At 67.0% G+C, this 16,890-nt stretch overlaps 2 protein-coding genes across 2 annotated transcripts in view; both read right to left on the bottom strand.

The window, feature by feature from the left end:
* Positions 1 to 5,203, bottom strand: part of WIZ (WIZ zinc finger) — a 56,623-nt gene extending 51,420 nt beyond the window's left edge. The window contains 1 exon segment of the mRNA XM_086769026.1: positions 4,620 to 5,203. Within this exon segment, the coding sequence (XP_086625152.1) occupies positions 4,620 to 5,203 (584 nt within the window).
* An 844-nt stretch (positions 5,204 to 6,047) lies between these two features.
* Positions 6,048 to 16,071, bottom strand: RASAL3 (RAS protein activator like 3). The gene is made up of 18 exons (XM_086769051.1): positions 15,660 to 16,071; positions 13,960 to 14,078; positions 13,792 to 13,855; positions 12,320 to 12,408; positions 12,148 to 12,230; positions 11,935 to 12,067; positions 11,583 to 11,681; positions 10,682 to 11,218; positions 9,804 to 9,948; positions 9,572 to 9,716; positions 8,891 to 9,127; positions 8,210 to 8,411; positions 7,960 to 8,063; positions 7,002 to 7,314; positions 6,789 to 6,911; positions 6,507 to 6,706; positions 6,338 to 6,413; positions 6,048 to 6,265 (listed from the first exon to the last, which is right to left on the bottom strand). Exons 1-18 carry the CDS (start codon positions 16,069 to 16,071, stop codon positions 6,116 to 6,118), a joined length of 3,231 nt encoding a protein of 1,076 aa, XP_086625177.1. The 3' UTR covers positions 6,048 to 6,115.
* Positions 16,072 to 16,890: the final 819 nt, after the last annotated feature.

Below are 16,890 nucleotides of genomic sequence, written 5' to 3'. Positions count from 1 at the left end.
GCAGCCGCCCCGACATCCCTCCTGCCTCGGAGCGGCCGGTGCCCGTCACCTCCCAGGGAACGCTGCCCAGAGCCAGCGCGGTTCAGTTTGCCAATCAGAAGTGCAAACAGAAATTCAATGAAATAAATTAAAAATATGCTGGCTCCGCACGCCGGCGTCTTTCTTCTGTGAGGATCGGATGCTCTGGTTGGCTTCGGTTCGTACGGATATTCCGCCGGCGTCGCCCCGAAAGGGCGCCCAACGCCCGCGTCGTGCCGGCGGGACGCTCTCGCCCCGAAGAGCGGCACCGCATCAACGCTTCCCCCAAGGTCCCGCAGGGTTTTTGGGGAGCAAATCCCAAATTTGTGGATGTTTAGGGGTTTGCCACGGTGCCAGCGGGATCGGATGAGGGATGCTCTGCCGGAACGAAGCTCTCCCCGCGCCGCGCTGGCAGGACGAGAGCCCAGCCGTCGGCACGGTGCCAGCGTTCCTCCCTGTGTTTCCCAGCGTGCCATCAAACGGCGAGGAGTCGCCCCAACACGCGTCGCCCCGCTGCGAGGAAATAAAAAGTGACGGCAACGTGCCGGCTGCGTGGCGGCAAAGCGGGCAGGGGACGGGCAGGGGACACCTGGGATTCAGGAGGGAAAAGCCATCACAGGTTTTTAATTGCAGCTGCATCTCAGCCTGCCCAGGAGCCAGGAGGCTCCATCCTGGTGGGAATGGGTGAAAAATGCCACAAAATGCGTTTATTCTCAAAAACTGCAGGTTTTGGGGACGCGAGTTCGATCCAAGCCAACTCCGGCATCCTTCAGGGCCCGCCGGCTCCGTCCCCCGGCAGTGAATCGCAGCACCCCTCCAGCACCGCGCCGGCCGGCTCGGTCCGAACCTTGGCTCACCGAAACGCGTCTGCGGCGGCCGTGCCGAAAGCCCCGCGCCCCGGCAGCGAGTTCAGCGTCGCCCACCAGCACCTCGACCTAGCAAAATCCCAAACTCGGCCAAACACCAGCCAGTGCAGGTGGGGGGGACAGCAGTGCCGCCTTCTCCACCTCGCTTACCCAAAAAATTAGATTTTTTTCAAAGTTTTCCCTTTCATTCTTCCCCAAAAATAGACGCATCGATCTAGCGTGCCAGCGGCGCTCCCTAAAAACCCACCATTCTCCCCAAAATCCCACTCGGGTGCTTTCAAGTTCATCAGGAGGGGAAAAAACTAAATAAAGAGTAAGAAAAGGAGGTTTTTTTCCCCAGCTCGCTCCACACCGACGCCCTAAACAGACCCAAGCGCTCACCGGAGAGTTTGAAAAGCCTTTTCCCAAGCTCCGCTGGCTTCCCTGCTCGCTTCCCAACTCTGCTCGCTGGGAGGGTGGAAGCGGGACTGCGGAAAACCCTTCCCCCAGCCCATCGCCCCAGAGCCATGCGAAGGCGGAGCAGCACCGGGACAATTTAAATGCTAAACCGGTTAAGTGGGGACAATCGCTGCCTTCCCTGGGAGGAAGGGGCCTTTCCCCAGGCCAAACGGCTCCGCCGGGGCTTCTGCAGCGCGAGCGGGGCGCCTCGGGCAGCGCGTTCTTCCCTCTGTGGTTTTGGGTTTGGTTTTTTTTCGTATCCCTCCCGGGAGAGCGGAGCCACAGCACAGAACGGTTCCGGTTCTTCCCTCTTCGCACTGGACCACGACGAAGCGTGCGGGGTCCGGTGTGCTTGAGTTGGCCCGCGTGGTTTTTTTCCTCCCTGGGAGAAGCGCGCGGCAGAGCAGAGTCGCAGCGCAAGATGACGGCGCTGGGTTTTCTTCCTCCGGGGTGGTTCGCAGCCAAGCGTGCGGGGTCGGCGCGCTCACGGCACGCTACAGGCAGGCTACAGCCGCGGGTTTTTACCCCGCCTGATTTTTTTGTCCTTCCTGGGAGAGCAGAGCCACGGCGCAGGAGAACGGTGCCGGTTTTTCCCTCTTCGCGCTGGATCACGACCAAGTGTGCGGGGTCAGCGCACTCACGGCACGCTACGGCCGAGTTTTTTTCGCCTTTGTGGTTTTTTTATCCTTCCTAGAAGAGCAGGGCCACAGCGCAGGAGAACGGTGCCGGTTTTTTCCTCTTCACACTGGACCACGACCAAGCACACAGGGTCCGGTGCGCTCCCAGCACGCTACGGGCGCGCTACGGCCGCGTGGTTTTTCCCCTGCGTGGTTTTTTTCCTCCCTGGGAGAAACGCGCGGCAGAGCAGAGTCGCAGCATAAAATTACGGTGCTGGTTTTTCTTCCTGCGTTGATAGTTCACAGCCAAACGCGCGGGGCTGGCGCACTCACGGCACGCTACGGCTGCAGTTTTTTCTGCCTCTGTGGTTTTTTTGTCCTTCCTGGGAGAGCAGAGCCACGCGCAGGAGAACGGTGCCGGTTTTTCCCTCTTCGCACTGGACCACGAGCAAGCGTGCGGGGTCCGGTGCGCTCGCGTTGGGCCGCGTGTTTCTCCCCTGCGTGGCTTTTTTCCTCCCTGGGAGAAGCGCGCGGCAGAGCAGAGTCGCAGCGCAGGGTGACGGCGCTGGGTTTTCTTCCTCCATTGGTGGTTCACAGCCAAGCGTGCGGGGTCGGCGCGCTCACGGCACGCTGCGGCTGTGTGTTTTTACCCCGTCTGGTTTTTTTATTGTTGCCGGGAGAGCAGAGCCACAGTGCAGAAGAACGGTGCCAGATTTTCCCCCTTGACATTGGATCATGACCCAGCACGTTCCCAGCAGGTTTTTCCCCCCGCCACGTGATTTTTTTTTTTTCCTTGCTGGCAAAAAAGAGCCCCAACGCAGGAGGGTGGCACTGGCTTTCCCTCCTCTGTGCCGGGTCACAGTCAAGCTCGCAGGGCCTGGCGCGCTCCAGCCGAGCGGGTTGCAGCTGCGCGTTTTTTCCCCGCATCGTTTTTACTCCGCGCACGGCAGAGCAGAGTTGTGACGCAGGACAGCACCAGTTTGTCCCTCTCCGTGCCAGGCCACGGCCGAGCGCGCAAGGTCCCGCGCGCTCCCAACGCGCCTGAGCGCACAGGCTCCAGCCGCGTGGTTTCCTCCCGCCCCGCGCGTGGTTTCTGCTTCCTCGCGCGGCAGAGCGGAGCCGCGACGCAGGAGGACGGCGCCGGTTTCCCTCACTCCGTCCCGGGGCACAACCAAGCGCGTGGGATCCGATGCGCTCGCGCCAACGCCGCTTACGTGCAAAACACATTGCGCCCACAAAGAAAACTCCAAAGGGCAGCGAGCGCTCCTGATTTCGATGCGAGAGGAATTCAGGGAGGATCCGGGAAGCTCCTAGCGTCTGAGCTGGGATCCCAAATTATTTCCTTCCGTGGAGAAACCTCGAGCGATCAGTGACGTTCCTCCGCGGTGTTAACGAGCTTGTTTACAGAAAAGGGGCCTCTCCCCCCAGCCCCATTCCGGAGCCGGAACGAGCAAAGGATGACGTCCCCCAGGGAGCTCTTCCATTTCTGCTCCGATGGTCGCAAATCCCACGCTGAGGGGTTTTGTTGGGCTGCAGGGCTCTGCCGGTGCTGGGATCCTCGGAGAATTCGGCTGCGTGCTCGTCAGCGCTGCCGGAGGGGGATTTCGCGGTGTCGACTCGGGTAGCTCATGCGCCAGCTCCTCTAAACGACGCGGAGGGAAATCCGGCGTCGAGCCACACTGGGATGAACCGAAAGCTGCTCCGAGCAGCATCGAGCTGTGCCAGGACGAGCCGAAAGCCGCTCCGGCTGACAGCGGCGCCGCTCTCCCCTTCGTGCCGTGTGGCAGCGGCACCAGCTGGGCTCCAGCCCACTCCCCACCATCGAGCTGCTTGGGAAGAGGAAACATTCCCGGCACCGCGCCAAAGCTCACCACCGAACCCACCAGCGCTGCCAGTCCTTGGCACGGGGCGAAACGCCGCGGCCCCGCCGCCTTCGCGGCCCCTCGCCGGCTCCAACACCGCTCCGGCGGGCGGAGGAGGGAGCCAAAAAGCTCCTGGCGGAGATTACGAGGTCACCTGTCGCCGGATGCTCGTCTAACCCCGGTTAACGAGCTCAGCAGAGGTCGGCCTCCTTCCGCCAGTGCCGGCGATCGCGGCTGCGGTGAAGCGGCACGGGAAGAGCCGAGGGGAAGCGTTAGCACGGCTCCGGATCTGGCTCGTCCCCGGCTGGCACGTTCCCAGCCGGTGGGTGCCGAATCCGGCACCGCTCGGTACCGGGTGTCCCGGTGCTGCTTGCCTGGCGCTTGGACCACCCCCACCCCCTCCCCAAACTCCCACCCGGGCGCCTGGGTCCCCTCCTCATCTCCGACACCCCCTCCCCTCCCCAAATGCTCAGCCGGACGCCTGGGTCCCCTCCCATCACCATGCCCCCCCCCCCGCCATGCCCACCCTTCCCGGGACACCTGGGTCCCCGCCCCCCCCTTGCCGGACGCCTGGGTCCCCTCCCGGTTCCCTGAGACGCTGCCCCCCCCCTCCACTCTTGGGTGCCCCCCCAGACGCCTGGGTGCCCGCCCCCCCAAACGTTTCAGCACCCCGGACGGGGCCGGTACGGGTGAGGGTGCAGGTGGGGGGGTGTCAGCGTCGCCTCCCCCCGACCCAGCCACGGGCCCCCCGGTAGCGGCTCCGCTTTGTCTCCCGCCGGGCCAGGACCCCCGCTCTGCCCCCCCCCCCCGGCACTCACCCCTCCGGCCCCCCGGGACCGGGCCCGTGCTGCTCCTTAACGGCCTCGCTGCTCCAACCGCCGCCCCCGCCGCCTCCTGTCCGGTTCCGGCCTCCACAACAACCACCGCGCCGGGGACATGGTCTCTTTAAATGCCCCCCCGGGGATCCGACCGGTCCCGCCGCCGCCGCCGCCGCCGCCTCCTGCGCCGCTCCGGCCGCTCCCCCGCCTCCCTCCCGGTGGCGGGGCTTGACTACGTCACGCCTCGCGCGACCCGGCCGCCGCCGACATCTTGAAGGCGGCGAACGAGGTCCCACAGCCGCCGCTTCTTCCCCCGCCGCCGGTGCTGCCGCTCCCGCCGCCGCCGCTCCCGCCGCCGCCATCTTGGACCGCGCCGCCCCCCGTGCGCGCCCGCCCCGCCGGAACGGCCGCTGCGCGTCGCCGCCCTCCGCCCTCTCCGACCCGCGCGGCGCGCCGCTGATGACGCAAGCGGCGCGGCGCCGCCGCCATCTTGGGAGTGGCGGAGGTGGGAACGGGGAGAGGCGGCGCGGCGACCTTCCAGGGGGGAGGGGGAGGAGCGAGAGCGGCGCGCGGCTTTGCGTCATCGGCGAGCGGCGGCGGCGCCGCGCCGCCATCTTGGGGGGGCGGAGGGGGAAGGTCGGGGTGGTCGGGGAAGGGGCGGCCCGGGGGGACCCGCGGTCCTGTCAGCCCCGAGGGGACCGCGGGGCCCGGCCTCCAAGGGTCCCCGTGCCCCGCTGTCCCCAAAGTGTCCCCATGGCCCTGTCCCCAAGGGTCCCCGTGCCCCGCTGTCCCCAAAGTGTCCCCATGGCCCTGTCCCCAAGAGTCTCTGTGGCCCTGCTGGCCCCAAAGTGTCCCTATGGCGCTGTCTCAAAGTGGCCCTGTGGCCCTGCTGGCCCAAACTGTCCCCGTGGCCTTGCTGGCCCCAAAATATCCCCATGGCCCTGTCCCAAAAGTGTCCCCATGGCCCTGTCCCAAGGGTTCCCCATGGTCCTCTTGTCCCCGAACTGTCCCCATGGCCCTGCCCCGAAGTGTTCGGGTGGCCCTGTCGTCCCCAAACTGTCCCCATGGCCACGCTGGCCCCAAAATATCCCCATGGCCCTGTCATCTCTCTCACGTCCCCATGGCTCTGCTCCCAGTCCTGCCGTCTCTGAGGCGACCTCGTGGTTCTGTCCCAAAGTGTCTCCATGTCCCTCTCATCCCCAAAATGTCCCCACAGCCCTGCCCCAAAGGATTCCAGTGTCCCTGTCGTCCCCAAAGGATTCCCATGACCGTGTCCCCACGGCTCTGCCATCCCGGTCACTGCCCCGGGTCCTGGGACGTCCCAGGCAGGCGTAGGGCGCTGGGGACAGGCTGGGACTGGGGACGGAGCACAGAGCGGTGGCAGGACGCAACCAAGCACCTTGTGACGGTGACACCAACACCGTTTATTGCCGCGGCACCGGGATCAAACACCGTTCGGGGCCGTGGGGACGCACTGGGGACATCGGCACAGCCGGTTACACGCTGGTGGCCTGCGCATCGTCACCGCTCTCGGCCCAGCCCCGTGCCAGCACCCGGTGTCCCGTCCTCCCGGGGTGGCCTGGGGCTTGGGCGATGGCACCCCGCAGCTCCGCCTGCTCCCTCTGCAGTGCCGACAGCCGTCTCTCCTGCGAGGGGACCGCGTCAGCCCCCCCGGGCCCCTCTTGTCACCCGTGGGTGCACTGCATTCCGGCTCTTACCAGCTCCCGGCTCTTCTCCTCGCTGCTCTTCAGCCTCTCCAGGTCTTTCTTCCTGGCGCCTTCAGCCGCCGTCAACCTGATCGTGTTGGGGACGAGCCGAGACCTCACCCGGGCACCGGCACGGGGCACCCATCGGTTTGGGGCACCCACTCCCCATCCCCATTCCTACCTGGCACCCAAATTGGCCGCGCGGGTGTTCGCCTCCTCCAGCTGCTGCCGGAGATGCTCGAGCTGCTCGCGCTGCTGCCCCTGCTCCTGCCGCAGCCCGCACTGTTGGACCTCCATCTCTCCCGCCCGCGTCTCCGCCAGCCGTAACTTCTCCCGGTTCTCCGCCACCTCCTTCCGCAGCGCCTCGATCAGCCGCCCGTGCTGGGGGGGCGAGAACGGGGCGTGGAGCGGGGAAGCCAGCGGGGCGCCCCACGGAGTTTGGCTGCCACCGCCCCGGGGTTACCTTCTCCAGTGGTCGGATGGCGTAGAGCTCACCCTGTGCCGCCGCTGCCTCCTCCGCGTAGCGCTGCCACGGCACCGTCGACTTGCGCCGCAGCGACGCCGACGCGAGCAGCTTCCCACGACCCTACGGCACCGCCGGTGACCATTAACACCCTCGTCTTCCTCGGAGCGCCGGCCGTGACGCGAGGGTGGCGCGGTGGCTGCCGCGGCTTACCAGGACGTTGCGGGGGACGAGGGAGCCCGGGCTGTCCTCGGCCGGCAGCTCTGCCATGTGCTCGGCGCTGCTCTGCTTGCGTGGGTGCCGGGCGGCCTTGCTCTGCGCCGGCACGCTCTGCGTGCGCTGCACGTTGCGACGCTCCCGGCTGGGCGGCGGCGACGGCGCTGGTGGCAGCGATGGCTCCGGTTCTGGTCCGTCCTCCCGGCCCCGGGCGCGGCGGATGCTGGTGAGGGACTGGCTCTTGATGAGCGGGCTGTGCTTGCGCAGGTCCCGTGGTGGCACAAAGCCCGGTTTGAAGCTCTCTGCCGGCCTGCGGGGGGACGAGATGATGGCACAGCCGCGTATGGGGCAGCGCCGCGTCCAGGAGCGACCAGAACCACCCTGAACTCAGCCAGGACCAGAGGGACCCCAGCCCCCGTTGAGATCAGGCTCCTCTCCTGAGACCAGCCTGGACCTGGAGCGCCTCAAACCCATCTGGGACCAGAAACGTCCTCCAAACCCAAATGGAACTGGAACCATCCCCAAAACCCGCCTTGACCCGAACCACCCCAAACCCAACCAGGACTGGAACCACTTTGAGCCCAGCCAGGACCGGAAACACTCCCATAACCTGTCTGGGACCAGAAACATCTCCTGGACCCAGCCTGGACCAGGAGTGTCCCCCAAACCCAGCCCAGCCCAGAACCATTCCATGAACTGGGACAAGAAGCATTCCCTGCCTCAACCACAATCATCCATTGGACCCATCAAGGACCAAACCCAACTGGGACCAGTCATCCCAAACTCAGTCTGGATCGGAGTCACCCTGGACCCAGCCAAGACCAGAACCATCCCTTGAACCCCGCTGGACCAGAGCCATCCCAAGCCCATCCTAGTGTCACCCCTCTACCAAACCTCCTCCTGGCCCCACATGTCCACTTTGGTCCCATGTGTCCCTCTGTCCACCCACCAGTACCTTCGCTCCGTGGTGGAGCTGAGGCGGACGGAGACGGGGACAGGGGTCCCCTCCCTGATGGCAGTGAGGATGGTGGGCAGGGGCTCCAGCTCCTCCTGCGTGGCCTGCCAGGAGAAGACAAGGACATTGTGGGGACAACGGGTGGCCTCGGGTAGGTGCCATCCGTGGGGCAGCGGACACCAGCTCTCTGTGGAGAGAAGGAGGTGGCCAGTCTTGCCAGCTACTCTTGGGGACAATTGAGTGGTGGCACCTGGTCCAGGCTGGAGAAGATGTCACAGAGGAGGAGGTGGAGAGTGGCGAGCTCCAGGGCCAGGTCCACGTAGCCGTCGTAGGTGGCCATGTGGATGCTGCTCTCGGGGTTGGCCACGCTCTGCAGGAAGTCTGTCATGGTGCTCCAGTTGTGCTCCAAGAACTCATTCATGAAGCCCATGTAGGCCTCCTTCTCGCCAAACCTGGGGACCACGACGTCCGGTTACCTGGGGGCCAGGCGACGCCCTGGGCCACCACCATGGTCACGGGCCAGGCCACCTCCAACATCACAGATCAAATCACTGCGATGTCCCTGCACCGTGTCACCACCCCGTCTACAAGCCAGGACATGGGTGAGGACACTGCCATGTTCTTGGACCAAGCCACCCGTAGATCAGGCCACCACAGGTGAACCATGAGGCTCTGCTGCTGGGACACATCAGCCCCATGCATGGAGTGGAGATGTCTTCTCTGCCCCGTGGCTGGTTCGTGGCGTGTAGATGTCCTTGCTGCCCCATAGCATGCAGGGAACATCTCTGCTGCTCCGTGGTTTGTTGGGGACAGCCCTACTGCCCTATAACTGTCCACAGCATGTGCCACACAGCACGCAGGGGGTGTCCCCACCGCCCCATGGCTTCCCCATGGGGATGTCCCTCCCCACCGGTGCCCCACCGGGACGTACGTGGTGAAGTTGGCCAAGTTCTGGATGACCTTGGCCACGAGGGTGAGGGTCCGGGCGGTGGCCTCACTCGGGTACTCCTGGACGAGGCCGAAGAGGCTGGGGGACATGATGGCGGGGCAGAGGAACCGCAGGAAGAGGGAGGCCGAGACCAGGCGCTGCCCGATGGGCGCCTTGCCTCGCGCCGCGCACTCCTCCTGCCAGGCCGCGAAGATCTCGCCCAGCTCTGCTGGGAAGGCGCTGTGGGGGGAGACGCCGGGGTGGGGGGTGGCCCGAGAGCCCCCGCTGCGTGCCACCACCGTGTGCTGCGGGACGTGGTGCACACCGTGGCTGTGCTTGTCCCCGTGTCTGTCCCCACGCTTGCACCCAGGTCCTTCCTGGTGCCCGTCCCCGTGTCCACCCCCATGTCCATCCCAGGAACGGTGCCAGTCCCCAAACCCATCCTCACGCCCGTCCTGGCGCCAGTGCCTGTCCCCCAGGTCCCCATTCCTGTCCCCAAGCCCATCCCTGTACCCATAGCCATCTCCAAACTTTTCCCCGGGTCCTCCTGGTGTTGGTGGCCACCTTCATGCCTGCTCTGTCCACACCTGCTGGTGTCCATCCCCAAGCCCGCCCCTGTACAGGTGCCCACCCCCACGGCCGTCCCCGTGCCCAACCCCGTGACCGCACGAGGGCTGTCCTCACTCGCAGGAGGCGGCGATGCGCTGGAAGGTCTCCTCGCAGACCTGCCGCAGGTTGTTCTGGTTGTCGGAGAGGTCAAGGCTGGCGCATTTGCTGGGGTCGACCTCGCAGCTGTCGTCCGAGGTGCAGAGCTGGGCCACGGCCTCGCCTGGGCACCGAGGGACAACCCGTTAGTCATGCCCAGGATGTCTTGCACCCATAACATCCCACAAAGACCCGTAATGCTCAGCCGTACCCAGCGTGTCCTGGAGGTACTTGCCCCCCACCAGTTTCATGTACTCGTCGATGGCCTTGGTGGCCAGCGTGTTCTCGCGGAAGATCAGCGCCTCGCGGTCATCGAAGCGGTCCAGCTCGGCCACACCGAGGTCAATGAGGAACGACTGCCGGGTGGACACGTTGGAGGGCTCAGTGGCACCCACGGCCCCAAAAAGCTTTGATCAACCCACCCTGGGAAGATTGCAGGTTCTCCCCAGAATTGCACTTCCCATCCCATCAATCCCATCCCATCCCAACCCAGCTCTCCCATTTCATCCCAACCCAACCCAATGCAATCCAACCCAGCTCAACCCAACTCAACCCAACCCAACCCAACTCTCCCATCCCATTCCAAGTCAACCCAACCCATCCACCCCATCCCAATCCAACCCAACTGTCCCATCCCATTCCAACCCAACCCAACTCTCCCATCCCATCCCATCAATCCCATCCCATCCCAACCCAACTCTCCCACCCCATCCCATCCCAACCCAACCCAACTCAACCCAACCCAACTCTCCCATCCCAACCCAACTCTCCCATCCCATCCCATCAATCCCATCCCATCCCATCCCAACTCTCCCACCCCATCCCATCCCAACCCAACCCAACTCAACCCAACCCAACTCTCCCATCCCATCCCAACTCATCCACCCCATCCCATCCCAACTCAACCCAATCCAATCCATCCCAACCCAACCCAATTCATCCCCCCCATCTAATCCCATTCCAGCTCTTCTGTACCCCCAACCCATGATGCCCATCCCACCCCAACCACCATGCCCACAGCACCCCCGGCAGCACCCATCTTGCCTTCTCCCACCCTCCCACATCCCCCCTGGCCAGCACCCACTCCACCTTGGCCTTCCCGGTGCTCTGCAAGACGCGGACCAGGGCGCTGGCCAGCTCCTCCTTGTGCCGTACGGCGATGGTGGGCTCCAGACAGGCACACAGCTCCCGGTAGTGGAAGGTGATGAACTCAGCCAACTCCTTGTACCGCACGATGGGCAGCACCCGCACCTCCCGGTAGCGCCCGCGCACCCTCACCGATGGCACCCTCTCGCCTCCCCCGGGGCCGCTCAGCGGGTACCAGCGCTCCAAGGGCTGCCGAGCAGCCGCCAGCTCCTCCAAGGGGATGGTGATGGAGGCCACCGGTTGACCGGGGTGGTCATCGCGGCAGAGGGCGAGGGTGAGGGCACGGGCGGGTGGTAGGGCGGCCAACTGGAAGAGTTCACCCCAAAAGAGCTCGCCGTCGGGACCGGCCACTTTGGCAGTGGTACGGGCAAAGAGGGTGCCGTCCAGGTGGAGGTGACAACGGAGGCGACGCCGGGGTGGTAGGTCCCGTGCTTCGTACACCCACAGGCTCAGCGCCAGCTCCAGCCGCTCGCAGTTGTCCTGGGTGGGGGACGTGGGTGGGGGGTCAGGGGAGTGGGTGAATCTGGGGGGGCAGGGCGCAGGGGATACAGAATCCTGTGGGTGGACATGGGGATGGGGGGGAATGGGGACAGGAGGGGACGTGGGGGACAGGGGGTGACGTGGGGTTGGGGGGGAGTAGGGACAGGAGGGGACGTGGGGGACAGGGGGCTGTGGGTCCCTGCAGGGCTCCAGGGTGGGCTGGGGGGGGTCCGTGCCTCAGTTTCCCCTCCCAGCCCTGCCCACCGGGGAGGCAGGAGGGCGGTGGGTGACCCCTTGTGGCAGGGTGGTGGGCGTGTCCCCGGGGGGTGACGGGGGTGTCCCGGGGGTGTCCCCGCCATCCCACCTTGTTGGGCTGCGCGGTCCGGCGCAGGTTCTCGATCCAGCGGTCACGCTCGGCCAGGGATGTGCACCCGAAGGACCGGCTGCCCTCGCCCGTGATGACCTGGGTGCAGGGAGGGTGTCATGGCGGGGTGCGCCTTAGGGTGCCTGGGGGTGCTAGGGGCTCCGGGTGCCCAAGGCCGAGGGCTGTGGCGAGGTGTCCTTTTTGGGGTGCCCTGGGTGCCCCTCCAGGGTGCTCTGGGGTGCCCTGGGCGTCTGTCCGAGGTCCCGTGGGTGCCTGGGTTCCTCTCCAGGTTGCCCGGGGTGCCCTGGGTGCCTCTCCAGGGCTCCCTGAGCACCCACCCCAACCCCGTTACCTGAAAGCAGAACTTCTCGCCCACGACGCTGCCGTGCACGGGCCGGACGATGACGTTGTCCCCGCTGAGGTCCAGCTCAGCCGCGCTCGACGGTGGCAGCAGCGACTCCCGCGAACCGCTCCGGCTGGGGACCCTGCAGCGACGGGGCCGTCACCGGGGCACCCTCACCGGCACCCGTGTCCCCCCCCACCACCCCACTCCGCGGCGCCCTACCTCTCGCCGTCGGTGACCGCCGCCGCTTCGGCCTTGGGGACACCGCGGCTTCTCCTCTCGCGGAGCCTCTTCCACAGCAGCCCCTGCGTGGGGTAAGGAGGCGGCTGCCGTGTCACCCCCGGGTGGGGCCGAGCCCCTTGGGTGGGGGGGGGACTGGGGTCGGGGCGCCCACCTTGACATTGCTGAACTGGGAGGTGGGGGGGTTCTCGCTCTCGGTGCTTCTCCCGGCACCCCGGGCGCTGCGCTCGTCCGCAGCCGGGTCTGGAGGAGCACCCGTCATCAGGACCCCCGCCTTCACCAGCACCCTCAGCACCCCAACACCACGCCGGGGTTTTGGGGGGGTGAAGGGAGGCAGGATACACCCCTACCCCCCCACCCTCCTGGGAAACATCAACCAGAGCTGGAGGAAGGACCGAGGCACCGGGTCCTGGATGCCAAATCCCGCCGGCACCCGCAGCCCTGAGCCACAGCTGGGCTTTTGGTGCTGAAAGTGGGTGCTCGTGGGTGCAAGGGGGAAGGGGGCAGAGGGATTTATCCTGCCCCCCCAGCTCCGGAGCACGGTTCCCAGCCGCGGCGCTCAGCCCCGGCGCGGTGATGCTGCGACACCGAGCATCCGTCCGGCGCGATCCCCACCCCGGTGCCAGGTGGGTGCCAGCCCTGCTGCCGTGGGTGCCGTGGGTGGGTAACTCACCTCCCTGCGCGGCGCAGAGCAGCCAGCGGCGGGGGCCCATGGCTGGCGGTGGTGCCGTTGGCCCGCGCCGGCGAGGGGCGCGGGGAGGAAGCCGAAAATGGTTTATCGCTGGGATCAGCCAACGCAGCAGCGTGGAGGAAGCAGTGACGGCGCGCGGCAGCCTTGCACCCAGCGCTTCCTCCCTGCACCCGCCTCGGCGTGCAGCACAGGGCACGGGCCACGGCGTGGGGCACGGCACGGGGCATGGGGCAGGACATGGTGCGCGGTACAAAGCATGGCGCGGTGCACGGCGCATGGCGCGGTGCATGGAGCATGGCACGGGGCAGTGTGGTGCACAGAGCACGGCGTGTGGCATGGGACACAGCCCGGTGCGCAGCACGGCGCATGGCGCGGTGCACGGTGCATGGCATGGCGCACGGTGCACAGCGTGGTGCGTGGCACGGGGCATGGCGTGCTGCATAGAGCATGGCACACAGCACGGGACACGGCATGGTGCGGTGCGTGGTGCACGGCACGGGGCACGGTGCGGCAGGCGGGGCACGGGGCAGGGCGCACGGCGCAGGGCTTGGCATGATCTGCTGCATGGCATGGTGCACGGCACGGGGCTTGGCACGGTGCACGGGGCACGGCGCGGCGCACGGCACGGCGCACGGCACAGGGCATGGCCGCGGTGCACGGCGCAGCGCGTGGCGCATGGTGCGTGGCCACACGGTGCATGGCACGGTGCACAGCGTGATGCGTGGCCACCACGGTGCACGGTCACGATGCATGACAGTGCGCGGCACAGCGCGTGTCGTGGGGCACGGTGCACGGCACGGTGCGTGGCGCGGGGCACGGTGCATGGCCACGATGCATGGCACGATGCGTGTCGCGGGGCACGGACCTGCACGCGCAGGGCTCACACCAGCACCCCGTGGCAGCGGCGCGCGCCGGCGCGGGGTGAGCTCGCTCACCGGCGTCCCTCCTGCCGCTCTCGGAGACGGAGCTCCCCGTCCGGTTCCCGCTGCCGCACGAAGCCTGGGGGCACGGAGGGGTCAGGCGCCCGGCACCCGCCTGCGCGCCCCGGCACCCGCCAGCACCCGTCCCGGGGCGCCCGGGGGGCTCTCGCCCCTCGTCCTCACCTCCTCGTCCCTGCCCACCAGGACCAGGTGGCCGTCCACCAGCGAGAAGTTGGAGACGTCCCACACCGGGGCGTCGGGTGCTGGGGCCGGCGGGATGGGTGGCGTCCCGTGGGTGCTGGCTGGGGGTGCAGAGCAGGGTGTCGGGGGACACTGGGCGCTCACCGTGCCCCCGCCACCCGCGGGCAGCGTGGCAGCGCTGGGGGACGTGGCTGTGGCCGTGCCACCGTAGGTGTGACAATAGCAGGGCACCGGGGGCCATGGCCATGGTGTGGTTGGGGTGATGCTGGGGGACACGTGGCCATGGTGGTGCCACCATGGGTGTGGTGACACCAGGGGACGTATGGCCATGGCCATGCCACCATGGATGTGGTGATGCTGGGGGACTTGTGGCCGCGCAAGTGCCACCATGAGTGTGGTGACACCAGGGGACTTGTGGCTGTGGAAGTGCCACCATGAGTCTGGTGACACCAGGGGACACGTGGCCGTGGCCATGCCACCAGGAGTGTGGTGACACCAGGGGACTTGTGGCCATGGAGATGCCACCATGAGTGTGGTGACACCAGGGGACTTGTGGCTGTGGAAGTGCCACCATGAGTCTGGTGACACCAGGGGACACGTGGCCGTGGCCATGCCACCAGGAGTGTGGTGACACCAGGGGACTTGTGGCCATGGAGATGCCACCAGGAGTGTGGTGACACCAGGGGACTTGTGGCCGTGGAAATGCCACCATGGGTGTGGTGACACCAGGGGACTTGTGGCCATGGAGATGCCACCAGGACTGTGGTGACACCAGGGGACTTGTGGCCATGGCTGTGCCACAGTTGGGGTGGCAATGCTAGGGGACATGTGGCTGTGCCACCCCCAGCGTGGCAATGCCAGGCCGCCCTTGGCCGCGGCCGAGGTGCAGCCAAACCCGGGTGTTGCCCTGCCGGGGCCGTGCCTGCGCCGTGGGTGGCCCTGGCGGTGCCGGGCCGGTTTGGCCAGATCCGGGTGCCGCAGGGGGCTGGCGCGGCTCCACCTGCCGCCACCGAGCCCCGTGCCAGGCGCGCTCAGGGACACGGCCACGTGTGGCCACCAGCGGGCCCTGGGGCCAGGTGGGACCTTGCCATCCTGCACCCATGGGTGCCCCCTGACCCTGGAGGGCACCTGCAGGCAGGAGCTCCCCAAAACCGGCAAATTCTGGCCACATCCTGCACCCCACCCACCGCCTGTCACCCAGCGCCTCCCAGACCCCAGTGACACCCATCAGCACCCATCACCCCCCAATCCAACACCACCATCACTATCCATTCAACCCACTGCCCGTCACCCATTGCATCCAGACCATCGCCCATCTCCATCGCCCACCACCCATCAGCCCCCAACCCGCCATCCATCACCCATCTCCATCGCCCACCACCCATCAGCCCCCAACCCATCATCCATCACCCATCTCCATCGCCCACCACCCATCAGCCCCAACCCATTGCCCATCATCATCACCAAGCACCCATCACCCCCAACCCATCATCCATCACCCTCATCTCATCACCCATCATCGTCATCCATCACCCTCACTCATCACCCATCGTCGTCACCCACCACCCATCACCCCCATCTCATCGCCCATCACCCCCAACCCATTACCAACTGCCACCACACCCATCCCACCACCAGCACCCACCACCCTGACCCCCACCCCGCCCCCATCACCCCCATACCTGGCAGCGCATCGTGGACCACCTCAGCCCTGGCACCGCTCTCCGCGTGACCTTTCCTCTTGGACACGGAGCGCAGGTACTTCTGCAGGGTGCTCTTGCCACCCTCGGGTCCCCGGGTCCCCTTCGTCCCCTTGGAGGGCGCCGAAAAAGCCCGGCGGAAGAGGGACCGGTGGGCGCTGGCTTTGGGTGCCCCCGAACCGGAGCCGCCCTCTCCGGCGCCGTCGCGGGGGCCGTCGGACTCGGGGTGGCTGTAGGAACGTTTCCATCCCTGCAGCCGCGCCCAGCGCCGGCTGCCCGGGGACGCGGTGGCCCGGCGGGGTTCCCGGTCACCCGCGGGTGCTGCCGTTCGCCATTTGTAGGTTTTCAGCAGAGTGGGTGGCTCGGGTCCCGTCGGGGGGGTCTCCACCTCCATCTGTGGAGGAGCCACCTTAACCACGGGGTGTCCACGTCCCAGGGTGCCCCTGCCCTCCGAGAGGTCCCCAAATTGTGGGTGCCCACGTCCCCGGGGTGCCCCTGCCCACTGAGGGGTCCCCAAATTGTGGGTGCCCATGTCCCCGGGGTGCCCCTGCCCACTGAGGGGTCCCCAAATTGTGGGTGCCCACATCCACGGGGTGCCCCTGCCCACTGAGGGGTCCCCAAATTGTGGGTGCCCACGTCCCGGGGTGCCCCTGCCCACCGAGGGGTCCCCAAATTGTGGGTGCCCATGTCCCCAGGGTGCCCCTGCCCACTGAGGGGTCCCCAAATTGTGGGTGCCCACGTCCCTGGGGTGCCCCTGCCCACAGAGGTGGTCCCGCACCCAGTGGGTGCCCCCGCCATGCCCTGCCCCACACAGCACCCATCCCTGTCGGGGCATGGGTGGCACCAGGGGCGCAGCAGCATCAGGATTCGGTGGCAGCGGGGCACGGTGACAGCGGGGACAGGGTGACACCCGAGGCAGGTGGCCCGTCACCGCCTGGGCCCTGGGTGCAGGCGGGTGCCGGAGATGCTTCCGCTGCCGCCACAGCCGCGTTTCCCCTCGCGCCGCCACGACATTTCCTCCCGGCACCTTGCACCCTGCGCTGCGCGCGGGGCCCTGGGGACCCCACCAGCACCCCGGGTGCATGCGTGGGCGCAGGCCAGGGTGGGGGGTAAACGGGGGCCACTGGCACCCCGGTATCTCCCCGCCGTGGCACCCACCAGCGCAGCCCCGGGTGGAAGTGGGCTGTGGGCACCCACAATTTTGGTGCCTGCC

The sequence above is a fragment of the Chlamydotis macqueenii genome, chromosome 30, assembly GCF_036417535.1.
Source record: "Chlamydotis macqueenii isolate bChlMac1 chromosome 30, bChlMac1.mat, whole genome shotgun sequence".
NCBI lineage: Eukaryota > Metazoa > Chordata > Aves > Otidiformes > Otididae > Chlamydotis > Chlamydotis macqueenii.
This window is presented reverse-complemented; position numbering and strand designations above follow the sequence as displayed.